At 58.6% G+C, this 12,252-nt stretch overlaps 1 protein-coding gene across 1 annotated transcript in view; it reads right to left on the bottom strand.

Annotated features, from left to right (window-relative positions):
* The window catches only part of DNAH17 (dynein axonemal heavy chain 17), a gene marked incomplete at its 5' end in the record, with an annotated part of 35,192 nt that overhangs the window by 1,890 nt on the left and 21,050 nt on the right, over window positions 1-12,252 (bottom strand). The window contains 25 exons of the mRNA XM_084492594.1: window positions 11-154; window positions 426-608; window positions 1,537-1,719; window positions 2,065-2,244; window positions 2,810-3,001; window positions 3,483-3,710; window positions 4,005-4,132; window positions 4,259-4,407; window positions 4,519-4,712; window positions 5,355-5,477; window positions 5,665-5,835; window positions 5,974-6,114; window positions 6,221-6,385; window positions 6,852-7,056; window positions 7,719-7,841; window positions 8,006-8,241; window positions 8,343-8,535; window positions 8,879-8,994; window positions 9,307-9,514; window positions 9,698-9,915; window positions 10,026-10,121; window positions 10,226-10,390; window positions 10,573-10,806; window positions 11,279-11,440; window positions 11,873-12,139. Coding sequence (XP_084348720.1) covers window positions 11-154; window positions 426-608; window positions 1,537-1,719; window positions 2,065-2,244; window positions 2,810-3,001; window positions 3,483-3,710; window positions 4,005-4,132; window positions 4,259-4,407; window positions 4,519-4,712; window positions 5,355-5,477; window positions 5,665-5,835; window positions 5,974-6,114; window positions 6,221-6,385; window positions 6,852-7,056; window positions 7,719-7,841; window positions 8,006-8,241; window positions 8,343-8,535; window positions 8,879-8,994; window positions 9,307-9,514; window positions 9,698-9,915; window positions 10,026-10,121; window positions 10,226-10,390; window positions 10,573-10,806; window positions 11,279-11,440; window positions 11,873-12,139 — 4,404 coding nt within the window. The remainder of the gene's footprint in view (window positions 1-10; window positions 155-425; window positions 609-1,536; window positions 1,720-2,064; window positions 2,245-2,809; window positions 3,002-3,482; window positions 3,711-4,004; window positions 4,133-4,258; window positions 4,408-4,518; window positions 4,713-5,354; window positions 5,478-5,664; window positions 5,836-5,973; window positions 6,115-6,220; window positions 6,386-6,851; window positions 7,057-7,718; window positions 7,842-8,005; window positions 8,242-8,342; window positions 8,536-8,878; window positions 8,995-9,306; window positions 9,515-9,697; window positions 9,916-10,025; window positions 10,122-10,225; window positions 10,391-10,572; window positions 10,807-11,278; window positions 11,441-11,872; window positions 12,140-12,252) is intronic.

Raw genomic sequence — 12,252 nt, 5'->3', positions numbered from 1 at the left:
ATCTGCTCACCCTGATGCGAAGGAGCAGGTCTGCATACCAGGCTCCTAAGCTAAGAAGAGAGGGGTAGGCGTAACGCGTCCACGACTCGGGCACGTTGTCGTAGAAGAGAGCATTTGCCAGCTCTTCCATATCTGATGTAATCGTTAGTTCTCCCTTTAAAAAAGAGAAAAGGCTGGGCAGTTTTATCTGGAAAAAGCAAGACTGGTGGAAGTATCTGATTCCAGACCCAGCACAAAGCACAGGGCTGGTACTGCCGGGCTGTACCTCACGGGGTGGGATGTGTAAGGGGGTGAGCAGTGGTAGCCAAGGGCTTTGTACAAGACGGGGTGTGAAACAAGCAACGGCCACGTGCAAGTCACGAGAAATTATTGGGGAGGGAGAGGTGCGGGAGAGGTGCTTTCTAGCCAGCTACCTGAACACTTACCTTTAGTCCCAGATCTAATTCTTTCAGAGAGCGCCTGATTTCGTGGGTCAAGATGTTCATCCTTTCACATTCCTGGAAGGCAACCACCACGTAGGGCGTCTTGTCCTCTGCTTTAGCCATGATCTCCATCATGTTGAATGGCTCTGGCAGCTTCTCAATGATCTCATCTAGCACTGACTTCACCTGGAAAGAGACCATAAAACTCCTCTTATCTAGGGAAAAAATGCTGCAAGTTAACAGCTAGTTAAGCTAGTAAGATTTTTCTTTTTTCTGCCTTTGTCCTTTCCTGTGCTTCCTCCTTAGTAATTCTCTACACTTTTACTAACAACTCTTTAATCTTAAAAAGCGGCAGCTCTTTGTTGAGAGCTAGGAAGATAAGATTTCAAGCTAAGGCAGCTGAAATTCAACTGTAAAATCCAAGGAGTCAGAAGGAAGACTTTAAAAAAATAAAAAGTCTGTAGTTTTAGTAGTTGTCATCATGCACAGAAATTACTAGGCATGCTCAGGCTGTGGAGGATGCTGTGTGAGAGCCACGATTTGCCTTTGGTATGTCTCTACCTATCCGAGTGACCTCTCTGACCACTGCTGCCTCTCGTAACTGCACCGTGGGCTCATGTTGAGTAAACACAAACTGGTAGCAGCGTTTCTGGGTTTCACAGAGATGCTGGAAGAGAGCAGTGAATGGCCCTGAGGGTGACCGTGGCCACCACTTTGTGAGCCCTGGCTTCAGGCCCCTGGCTGCGGTGGCAGTGCCACAGCTCAGCAGCTGTAGAGGGCTGAGCCGCTTGCTTCACTTCCATTGCCAGTACCAAAGGGAAGGGAGAGCACGGTCACACAAACCCAGTGCAAACACACTCAAATAAAACCTTGGAGGAGCGTCCAGCTCGTGAGCACTGAGCTGGCAGCTCCCCCGGTGCCAGGCTGGCAGCGTGCAGCCTGCGGCTGTGCTGGCCTTGCAGCTCTGCTCTCCTGCGCTGCAGGGAGCGGGGGTGTCCCTGCCCCTCGCATTCCCTGGGGGGTTGTGCGGGGCCTGGCTCTGCCCTCCCCGGGCAGCCCCCTTGTGGCCTCTGCAGCGCCGTGTTCGCTGTGCAGAAGCAGAAGCTGCACTTGCCTTTTCCTCTCGGGAGACACCGGCACCTCCTCCAGCGTCCGACTCTTTGGGCTGCATTTCTAAAACTGTCCGAAAAAGCCGCTCCGAGGTGACGGTCAGGAAGCCGATCTCTGCGTTGGGGTGAAGGCCGTACAAGTAGGGGCTCTCTGGGGGCAGGTTGTCATCGATGTACTCGTGGTAGCCCTGAGCACGAGGCAGTTACTGATGTCACCTCAGCGGGTACTTACGTCTGAGCAGAGTTTCACTTCAGCCTTGAAAGTGCATCATTGCTTTCCTGCTGATGGTGCTTTACAGCTAGTTGGCCTTGCTTATTTAAGATGATTTTCCACTTGTGTCTTAAATAAGTCTTTACCTTACCACACCAGCCGCAAGAATTATTTTTCCAGTAATTCTGCCTGTTTCCACTGGATTGAAAAGGCACAACTTTTTTCCTACGCTCCCTCTTGGTTTGCACGAGGGAACTTTGGTTTTCCACAGCAAATTGTAATGCTAATTACCACAGCCTATGATGAGTGAGATCCGTCTTACCTTGTAATCCAAGCTGGGAGGGATCAAAAAGCCCGGTGCTAAGTACAGTTCCCCGTCCAGCATCTCTACGCTGATGTATTCACTCAGGTAAGTCCGACACAGCCGGCGGTCCCAGTCGTCTGTGATGTGCCCACCGTACATGATTTCACCAAAGAGGTACCGGAGATCATCCCAGGGGACCTACAAGGACGCAGATGCTCCCCGTGAGCTTCCTGCTGCCTCTGCGGCTCCAAGAAGCCCCTTGCAGGAGATGAGGGCAGCTGCACGCTTCGCTGTGGAGCCACACGAGCTCTGTTTGACCCACAGAGGTAACAGTGCCCCGGGACCTGCAGAAGCAAAGGGGAAGAGGACACGGGGCCGAGGCCATGGAGGTGTCCTGTGCTCGCCCACCGATTGCCCCTGTCCCCGTCTGGGCTCCTGCACCACCCTCCGGCTTTGCTCGGGTCAGCAGTGCGCGGCTGAAGGGCAGGGCTGGGCAGGACGCTGCTCGAGTGGGAAGCCCAAGCCTGCTCCTTGCACTGTCGTTGGGGCACACTTTGTGTTTGGGGCAGAAAGGCGTGTTAAAAAAACAACACAACGACCCAGCCAGGGGCTGAGCCAGCGTGTGCTCTGCTCCCGGCCCGTGCTCAATGCCTGTGCGCCACGGCCCTGCTGCACAGCTCCCACACGAGCAGGCATTTGTGCAGCAAACCAGGGCTTTGCCCCTTCCCCTCCCCTGAGGAATGGTTGTTTGTAAGGCCCGTACCTTTGGGTTCGCCTCCAGGTAGTTGTACAGGACGTTAATGGATATGGTCAGGTCACCGTTATTGAAGGGGTAAGACCTGTTCCAGCCCTGAGCACCAAACTTGCGCCGCTCTGCCACCACGGCGTGGAAGTAGCAGAGCGCAAACAGGATGCATTTGAACTCAATCTCTTTGCTGCACATCTCTAATGTGTCCTGCAGTGGAAGAAAAGAGAGTGGGCTTGCAAGTGAAAAAGTGAATATCACCGTCAGCCCTCTGGCTGTTGAAGAAAATTTACAGGAGCTGGCAAAATAGAACTGAAGATGGTATATTTAAAAAGAAAAAAAACCACACACACACATAAACTTATCTTTTAAAGCCTTGCTGGGTGGTTAATTATTGCACTTGATTGTTTACTAAAAAAATGAGCAATCTATACACACACAGACACGCTTGGGCTTGCACCCCCGGCATGCTTGGCTGGGGCAGCGCGGTGCCGCCCGGCTCCAGGGCGAGCCAGCAGCCTCCCAGCGCCCGCCCTGGCAGCCCTGACAGCCCCGGGGGCTCTGGTTCTCCCCGATGCTCCTGTGAAGGTGCCTGGGTCTGGCTCCTGGCACAGCACCGCGGGGGCTCGGCAGGGACAAGGGGAGCTGGCAGCATTGGGAGGGCAGTGCGGGGGGAGCAGGGTGCGGGTACCTGGGAGAAGAGGTCGAGGGCTTTGTGCAGGTTGGCGTACATGCCGGTGGGCGGCTCGTTGGTGATTTTGATGGCGTTCTCCAGCAGGCCCTGCGGGATGATGTGCGCCTCGGGGCTGGGGGCCGGCTCGGCACTCATGAAGACGCGGTAGTCGGCGTGGCTGCCCATGCCGTGCTGCTCCACCCGCTTCTCCAGCGTGCCCAGCCAGCGTGCCACCAGGTGGATGTTCTGCAACACAGAGCCCTGCTGTACGGCGTGCTCTGAAATCCAACCCCGGGAATCGCTGCCGTGCCCTCCGCAGGGAGCAGCTGCAGCGCGATGCGGTGCCGCTCGGGCTGGGGATGCCACAGCAACCCGGGCAGCGCCGCTGGAGTGGTGTGGGGAGTGCTGAGAACCCAGCGTGCGGGGCTCCCTGTGCCAGGCCAGCAGTGCTGCAGGGCTCTGCAGGCTCAGCTGGGCTGCGTTTGGGACCCCAGCTCCCGGGGCATGGCGGTGCCATGGGGCCGGGCAGCCCCCACCCACCTGCAGGATGACCCAGTGCCCCTGCTCGGCCGCCACCTCCAGCGCGCGTTCTGCCACCACCTCCTGGCCCTGCCCCAGCGAGACGTTGTGGATCCTCCCGTTGTCGATGGTGAAGTTCAGCTTCTTGCCTGGGGAGGGGAGGAGACGGCCACGATGCGTATTTTGTCAGGAAGATGGGGCTGTGCAGATCCTGCCATGAAACAAACACCAGCCCAGAGCCTTTGTGAGCTGGTGCTGGCTGAGGACCGGCTTACCCAGGGCTTCCACGTCCTTCAGAGGGTCGACGCCAGGGGAGAGAATGAAAAACACGGGGGTGGAGGGGCTGCTCTCCTCATATGACTTGGAGAACTCAACGCTTCTTCCTTCCACAAACTTGCTGCCCATCTTCTCTTCCACAAAGTTCCTACAGAAAGGCAAAGCCCCGCGTGTGAGCCGGGAACAAAGATGCTTGCTGGGGACGCGGCCTCTCGCCGGGCAGCAGCCGAGCTGCACACGCCAGGCAGATTTTGGGCACCTGACGGCGTAGGTCATCCTGTCCGGCCGCATGCAGCGCAGCATGCACAGCTTCTGCAGGGCCGTTTTGTTCTTCCACTCCTTCGGGAACACCTCCTTCTCAGGCACCTCAGACTCGACAAATTTTTTCCATCGCTTTGCTGAGCCCTCGATGTCACTATCCAAGTTCTTGAACTCATCCATTTCTGAGAGGGCCTGGGGGTCCGGCAGACAAAGACCAGACCCTCACTGGGCGCTGCTCCACCCGGCCCAGGGGTCATCGCAGCACCAGGTGCGTGGTGCCACAGATGGGCCCTGGCAGCTCTGAGACCAGCCTGGTTCTGGGCATGGCTGTATCAGGGTGAGGAGGAGGGTGGCCCCCCCCAGGGTGTGCAGGGTGCCACTGGAAAGGGGATGCTGAACGTGGGGGCACAGCTGGGACATCCCCTCATGGGGCAAGAAGCCGGGCACACGGGGGGGACACACTGCTACCAATGACAGCCCAAACTGCAGCAAAACACAACTTGTCCATAAGCATCGTTTTGCTGTTGAGAGCAATCTTTTGTCCATTTTCCCTTATGCCCTCCCCTAGCATGAGCAGGAAAGTCAGGGCACAGCGAGCACAGAGGGAGGTGCTGCCCCTGGAACCCCTCAGGCAGTGGCTGTGCTCAGCACCCATCCTCAGCACTGCTGCCCCTGCTCCTTCCCGGTCTCATGGGGCCGAGAGGAGCCGCCTCTCACCACCTGCAGCCGGTGCTGGCTTCTGTGCTCCCTCCCTGTGTGTCACAGCTCAGCCTGACCCCGCTGACGCACCGCGCGTGGGACCGCATCAGCACCGATGGTGAACTCGGGACCCACCTTGATGCCTCCCCAGCCCTGGGACTGCAGGAAATCCACAGGGGACGCAATGCCGGCCTTGAAAGGGAAGCGCAAGAGGAAGTCTAGCTCCAGCGGGCTCACTTCTTTCTTGATGGTCAGGATCTGGTGAGGAGGGAGCGCGTTGCTGTGGCTGCCGCACAGTAGCCTGCAGCCCTGCGGCACGGCATGCACCGGGCAAGAAGCTCCTGAGCCCCCAGCAGGAGCACAGCAGTAGGAGAATGTGTCTAAAATAACACAAATTCAGAAAAGATACTAAAAACCAGCAGCATGATGCATTTGCTCGTATTACCTGGAAGGCAACCTGGGCCAGGAAAATGAGTTTGTCTCTCTCAAAGAGTCCCCGTGCAGTGTACATGAAGACTGAGTAGGTGATCTCGTCGGTCAGGTTGATCACCCTTTGCTTGACGTCCTCGGCCGGAGCCGTTCGCTGAATGGCTTTCTCAAAGACCACGTTGAAGGCCTAATGGAGAGCCGGGGTGGGCTCAGCACCTGTGCTCCTGGGTGCTTTATTGGAAGCATAAAGCCGGAACACCGAACCTCCTGCATCCCCCAAACGCCCGCCCCATACGCATCAATTACCGCCTCGCTTTATGCTCACCTTTAGGGAGAACTGGTAGATGGGGTTGATTTTGTTGAGGTCGCTCAGGATGAAGTACAGCAGGGATGCTCTTTCTGCCGCTGGCCTGTAGTTCTCTCTAGCAATGTTTATTTCACCTTCCGTGACTTTTGCTTCTTTCACCTGGAGGCCCAGGAGCGCGGTGTTACTGCCGCATCCCGAGGCAGTGCCCGATCCCCCGCTGGTACCCGTGGGGCCGCTGCTCCCGGCGTGGGGGCCGCTCGCCTACTTTCTCCTCGATTTCCATGGCCGTGCGCTTCGTTGTCTCCAGGTTCTCCACCAGCGCGGTGTCCCCCAGGAAGTTCCCTGATGCGGCAGAGAGCCGGGCGAGCAGGGAGTCCTCCAGCTCCTTCAGGTTGATCTTAAACTCGTTCTGGCTTTTTGTGAGATTTGCCTGCAACACCAACACCCAGGGAAGCTGGGACTCTTTCAAGAGCCTGTGGTGACCCCCCCAGCATTGCTGGCCAGGATCTGCACTGGGAGCTCCCTAACAAAGAGCGTGCAGTGGAGTGCAGATCACTAGCAGCTTTGCTGGCTTTATCTTCTTTTGCATTAACTATAAATTCTCTGTTCACAAGCACAATCTGGACAAGGGGACGCGCTGGCTGGCCGAGCAATGGGTCCCTGAGAGAACAACCCCAGCTCACGAGGCCCCTGAAGCGTGGCCACAGGGCGCAGCAGCGAGCGCACCGCAGGCGGCAGGCACAGGGAGAACAAAACCCACAAACGATAAATAAACAGACCAATAGGTCGATAAATAAGCAAAAGCAACCACAAAAACGAACGAGCCAACCCCCAGAAGACACAAAGGACTCGGTCAGCAGACAGAAGCCGTCTCCCCGCCGCCGCAGCCCCCGCACCTTCAGGTCCTCCAGGTCCGGGCGCTCCTTGGCCACCACGGCGGCCAGCAGCTGGTCCTCCAGCCCCTCGCGGGTCACCAAGAAGTTGATCAGGGTGCACTGCGCCTGCATCTCGGGCTTGTAGTGGGGGTTGAAGTACTTGGTGTGCAGGATCAGGCGGAAGTGCGGGTGATATTCCACTTCTTTATCGCCTATCTTAATGTATCTGTGCAGGCAGTTAGATTGATCTCTGTATTTTGGCAGCGACTCCTCACAGAAAGGAGCCCTCCACCCGCGTGCTGTTTCCAGCCCCTCGAGATGTTTTTCTCTGCTCGGGAAGTGGCACAGCAAAGGCAGAAGAGCCAAAACAGCCCGGGCAGGGAAAAGGACTGAGGAGCAGAGGGAATCTGAGGCTGTTTCTGGGCTCCTGATGTTGTGGGTGCTGCACCATGAGCCCAGGGAGGGCCACCAGGGGTGCAGCTCCCCATGGCCGCAGCCGGTGGGGGCAGAGCTCCTGTGTCAGGGCTGGGAGCACCAACACGGTGCAGGACATGGGGCAAGAGCCCCATCACTGACCACGCGCCTGTGTCTGCCAGGAAAAAACCTCCTGGTTTATCAGGCTTTATCCTGCAGGTGCACTCAGGAACATGGTTTTCTTGTATCACTAAATGAACTCAGCAGACCAGAACAGCCCCAAAGTCCCATGGACTACAAGCGTAAACCATGAGAAAAGTGAGGGATGTGGCCAGGGGCTCCCATGTGAAGGGGGCATGGATGTGGCCCCAGCTGCTGTCATGCAAATGGGGCATAAAGGGACATTTTAGGGCAGCAGTGGGTCTCCCAGCAGGTACAACTCCTCAGCCACCAGAGACAAGTGTGCGTGCCAACCTGCCCTTCTTGATGGTGTTCCTGCCCAGCAGGTGGTCCAGCACCGGCTCCACGGTCTCACCGATGTCCTCGATCAGCAGCGTGTGTCCCTCAGAAACCGCCTGCTCGATGGTGTCCAGGTAGCTGCAGCCGGGCAGGGAGCGAGGCTTGTGGTGAGCTTGGGCAAATGCCCCCCAGCCAGACCCTGCAGCGCACCCTGGCCCCCGTTCCTCTCAGATGCCTCGGCTCTGATGGGTGTGCAGAGCCTGTAGGGCACAGGGGGTGGGCAGCCAGCCCCCCCGACCCACCTCCTCTGGCCCAGCCGGATGGCTTTCAGCTCTTCCCCGTATTTGTTCTTGATCCACTTGATGCCCTGCAGCTGGGCGTCCACGACCAGCGGCCACCGCTGGGTGTTGCAGAGGATGGTGGCGTTCTCGGTGGACGTGCGGTCGCTGGGCAGCCCCTGGTTGCTCCACGCAGCCACGTCGGCAGCATCGGTGAGGAGGCTGAGGGGGTCCAGCCCCGGGGTGGTGGGGATGGGCACCTGCCATGGGGGGATGTTGGGTGCCCGGCCCCCGAGCAGCGCGGGCCCCTCGGTGCTGGGGCAGGGGCAGAAGTGCCCAGGGGGGCTCCGCAGCCGCTCACCTTCAGCGCCTCGAGGTAGGGGATCCAGTACTTCTCCATCAGCTCGGCCCTGTACTTCTTGGTGAAGTAGCCGACGTAGGACACGAAGGCGGAGACGAGCAGCACGTCCCCGCACAGTGTCTTCTCCTGCTCTCTGAACATCTCCACCGACTCAGCCCAGCGAACGTTTTCGGACGCCAGCCCCCCAATGAGCCTGCAGGGACGGAGCAGAAGGTGCAGGGACCCAGCCGGGACACAGCGCAGCCCTCGCCAAATGCCCGGTTCGATGAACCCAGCTCTGCTTGCGAATTTGGCAGAGGGGCAGCTCGGGCTGTGCCTCAGGGCCCACAGCTCTGCGACTGCACCATCCTGCCCCACCGCATTGCCGTGAGTTTCCAGCCCAATTCACATGTGGGAATTTTTAATCTGGGGGAAGCGAGGAGCCTGAATCTGGCCTTGACCTTCGTGTTGGAGGGAGTGAGGCAAGGCAGGGAGCAGCAGCAGTGCCAGCTGCTTGCCCCCAGCCCCACGCAGCTGGAGCCCTGCTTGCACAGTACCTGTTTGCTAGCGTGATGACTCTGTTAGTTGCATCAGCCTCTTGCTGACATTTGATTTTCTCGGCCGTAGCTTTCTCAAATTGTGCAGTGAGAGTTGCCAAGTTGGCATTCAGGTCCTTCAAAAGACAACACATTTACAGTTAGCTCCCACACATACCAAATGCAACTGCAGCAAGCTTGCCGGCCAGGAGAAAGCTTTGCAGACACTAATGAGCTTGCGGTCCCTGTTGAGAAGACACAACACCTGGACTCCGGGCTGCCCAAATGGTAAGAATCTTTCTAATTCATTGTTGGCATCTCTCCGCGGCCTGCAGCTGAATGGTTAGTGGCTGATCCGGAGCCACGGTGGATGCCAGCCAAGGCAAACAGCCGCGGGCTGCAGCAGCCAGCCCTGGCCGGGGACTGCCCGGGAGGCAGCGCGCACTTACTGCGATCTTGTTCTTAATGCGACTGAGTTTTTCTTGCGCCTCTGCCAGCTCTGCGTTCGCTTCCTCGAGCGCCTGCCGCTTGGGCTCCACGTCACAGTACACCTCGTAGAAGCGGACGATGTTTAAACACCAGGAGCACAGCCCTGCCGCGGCCGTCGACTTTGACATTATAAACTCCGGGTCAAAGCTGGGGTCCGACTGGTAGGGCCTGGAGAGGGAGAACAAACCGTGCTGAGCCTCCCTGCCGAGGCCAGCGGTGGCTCCTGTCCCGCTCTGCTTTGTGCAGCTCACGGACGCAGTTTTGGAGGGCAGAGCCCACGTCTGGGTTTGGTGCTCGGAGCTGAGCTGGCTGCCCCCAGCCCCCCGCCGGTCCTTCCCGGGTGGCACTCACTGAAACGCCTTGAGGCACGCCTCCGGGATGTGCTCCTTGTCAAACTTCTTCAAGGCATCAAGGAAGGTGTCCACTTTTCCCATCATGACCTTTGCCGCCTTCCAGCTCTTATCCTTGGGTATCTTGCCGTTGGGGGCTGTCAGGATCATCACGGCTGCCGTGACATTCACCACCGCTTGTGGTGGGGACCCGAAGGACTTCAGCTCTGTCAGATTGTTCTGGGGAGGGACCAGGGGCTGCTGAGCATCGCCTGGCACCGGGCAGGGCTGGGGCCCCAGAGCCGTGCCGCCACCCCCGGGGAGCCGCACCCCACGGGGGGCTCTCACACCTTGTTGAGAGTGTTGAGCGCCTCCTGGGCGGCGATGAGCGCGGGCTCTGCCTTCGCCAGGTCGGTCTCGCAGGCTCGCTGCTTTTCAGCCACGTTCTGGGGAGGCGAGGGGATGGGACAGGGTGAGCAGCCGTGCCCGGTGCTGGCTACGGCCACAGCACCACGGTGCTGACAGAGCTCGTGCTGCCCCAGCCTCGTACCGTGTTGATGGCCTGGACCTTCAGCTCCTCCTCATCAGCGATGGCTTTCTCCTTGCTGACCTTCTCTGTTTCAACGCCCACCACGTGGATCAGTTTATCTGCGTCCTCATTCTTCTGCTTCAGTTCTGCCTCCTGGATCGCCAGTGTGGCTTTCAGGTCATCCACCTGGATGGGGGAGGATGGAAGGGGGTGGGATGCCTACCAAGCCCTGCTGGCCTCGCAGCAGCAGCTTGGCATGGCTCGGATCCCCGGCCACTGTGACCACCCTGTGTGGGGCAAGCTCTGAGAGCCCGGCTCTGGCTGCCCAGCTCGCTCCCCCCATCCCACCCCAGGAGGGGGGCAGGCACCTGGGACGCCGTGCTCTGCAGCTTCGTCAAGCCGTTCTCCAGCCGCTCGATCTTGGCAATGAGCTCACTCCTCTTTTTAGAGAGCAGGTTTTGGTAGAGCTTTATCTGCTCCAGGAAGGTCTTTGGCGTGGTGTAATTGTAGCGCCTCTCTGTGGCCAGGTAGATCTGGGACATCTCCTTGACGCTTGTGTGGACGTAGGACATGAACTGGCTGATGGACACCTTGACCTCGGGCTGCATCAGAACAACACAGTGAGCCGCCCTGTGGCACTGCTGCAGCACACACACGAGGGGTGATCCAAGTGTTCATGCAATGTTAGCAACACATTTAGTGGCAGAAGCCAGCAGTCAGGGTGCTGCTTCATGAGAGCAGCACAGCGCACGGCTGAAAAATGCAGGTGGTCACAACATGAACATTCGTTCTCAAGCCCTGCTTTGGTTTTCCCCAGACTCCCACCACCCAGGTTAGCCTGTGCTGCACTGCAGGAAAGCTGGTCCTGGCTGTCATTTGTGGTGTCTTTTTAAGGATGACAGTTTCATCCCATGTGCACTGCGTGAGGCTGCAGCCTCTGACACCAGCACCAGCTGGGAGCTCGTCCCCGCTCCCATCCCTGGGGTCCCACGAGCAGGGAGCAGGGAGCAGAATGCAGCTGCTGCTCCCCTCGCGGTGCGCTGTGCCCTGACCCGGGGCCCCTGCGGCGCTCACCTCGATGTCCCCCGTTTCCTCCAGGAACCTGCTGCTGACGGACACCAGGGCATCCTCGGGCCACTCGTGGAACCAGTCGATGGCTGTGCAGTTGACCACGGCAGGGAACCTCCTCGCCCGCACCCGCAGCGTGGAGCCCACGGGGGAGAAGCACAGGATCACCTGGGCAGGTGGTGCTGCTGAGTGGGGCGGCTGCTGGCACAGCGCTGCCTGCTCCCCACTGCTGCACGCGGCGCTGGTGAACGCTGAGGTTTTGCCTCCCACCCATTAAAGTCCTTCCCTGCTCCCAGGGCTGCTGTGCAGCTGCGTGCCCTGCTCTGCTCAGCAGGGGCTGGGCCAGCGCTGGTGCTGGTGCTGGCCTCCCTGTGAGTGCCGCTCGCACCCCTGTGCCTGAGAGGTAAGGACGTGGGCGTCAGCAGCTGCGCCCCTGGGGCCGCGGGGCTTGCAGTTGGCTGAGGATGCTTTGAAAATGTCTTTCACTCGGACTCATTACAGCATAATGAAACCGCAGTATTCTGTGTCATGTTTGCAAACAGATTTTGGATTAAGCACGTCAGAGCACTTGCAAAACACCCTTTGTGGGGGCACACCTACCTTTAACTGACGCCTGACTTTTTCTATAAATAATTTCCAGCAGTTTTCCCTTGAGTCTTGCAATCCGAGAAACTTCACTTGCGGCCTCATGGCACTGATAATGTTTTCCAGTTCATCATCCTGAAAAAGCCCCGGCACCTCCCCGGATGCCAAGAAGTCATTGATTAGGACCAAGAACGATTCCTCGGCAACTTGGGAGTCCGTCATCAGGAACACGGTGGGGATGTTCTTCACGGCTGCCTTGATGTACTGGGAGGCGAGGTCCAGCTGGGCAGGGGAGAGGAGCCGTCAGACCCGCGGCCATTCCGGAGCAGAACCAGGCACGGTGCCCGGTGTGGTGCAGGGGCAGCACCACACCAGGTGCCCTGCGACCAGCCTGG

The sequence above is a fragment of the Aythya ferina genome, assembly GCF_964211825.1.
Source record: "Aythya ferina genome assembly, chromosome: 18".
Classification (NCBI taxonomy): Eukaryota; Metazoa; Chordata; class Aves; order Anseriformes; family Anatidae; genus Aythya; species Aythya ferina.
The sequence above is the reverse complement of the archived record's forward strand: the minus strand, read 5'-3'. Positions and strand labels throughout refer to the sequence as shown.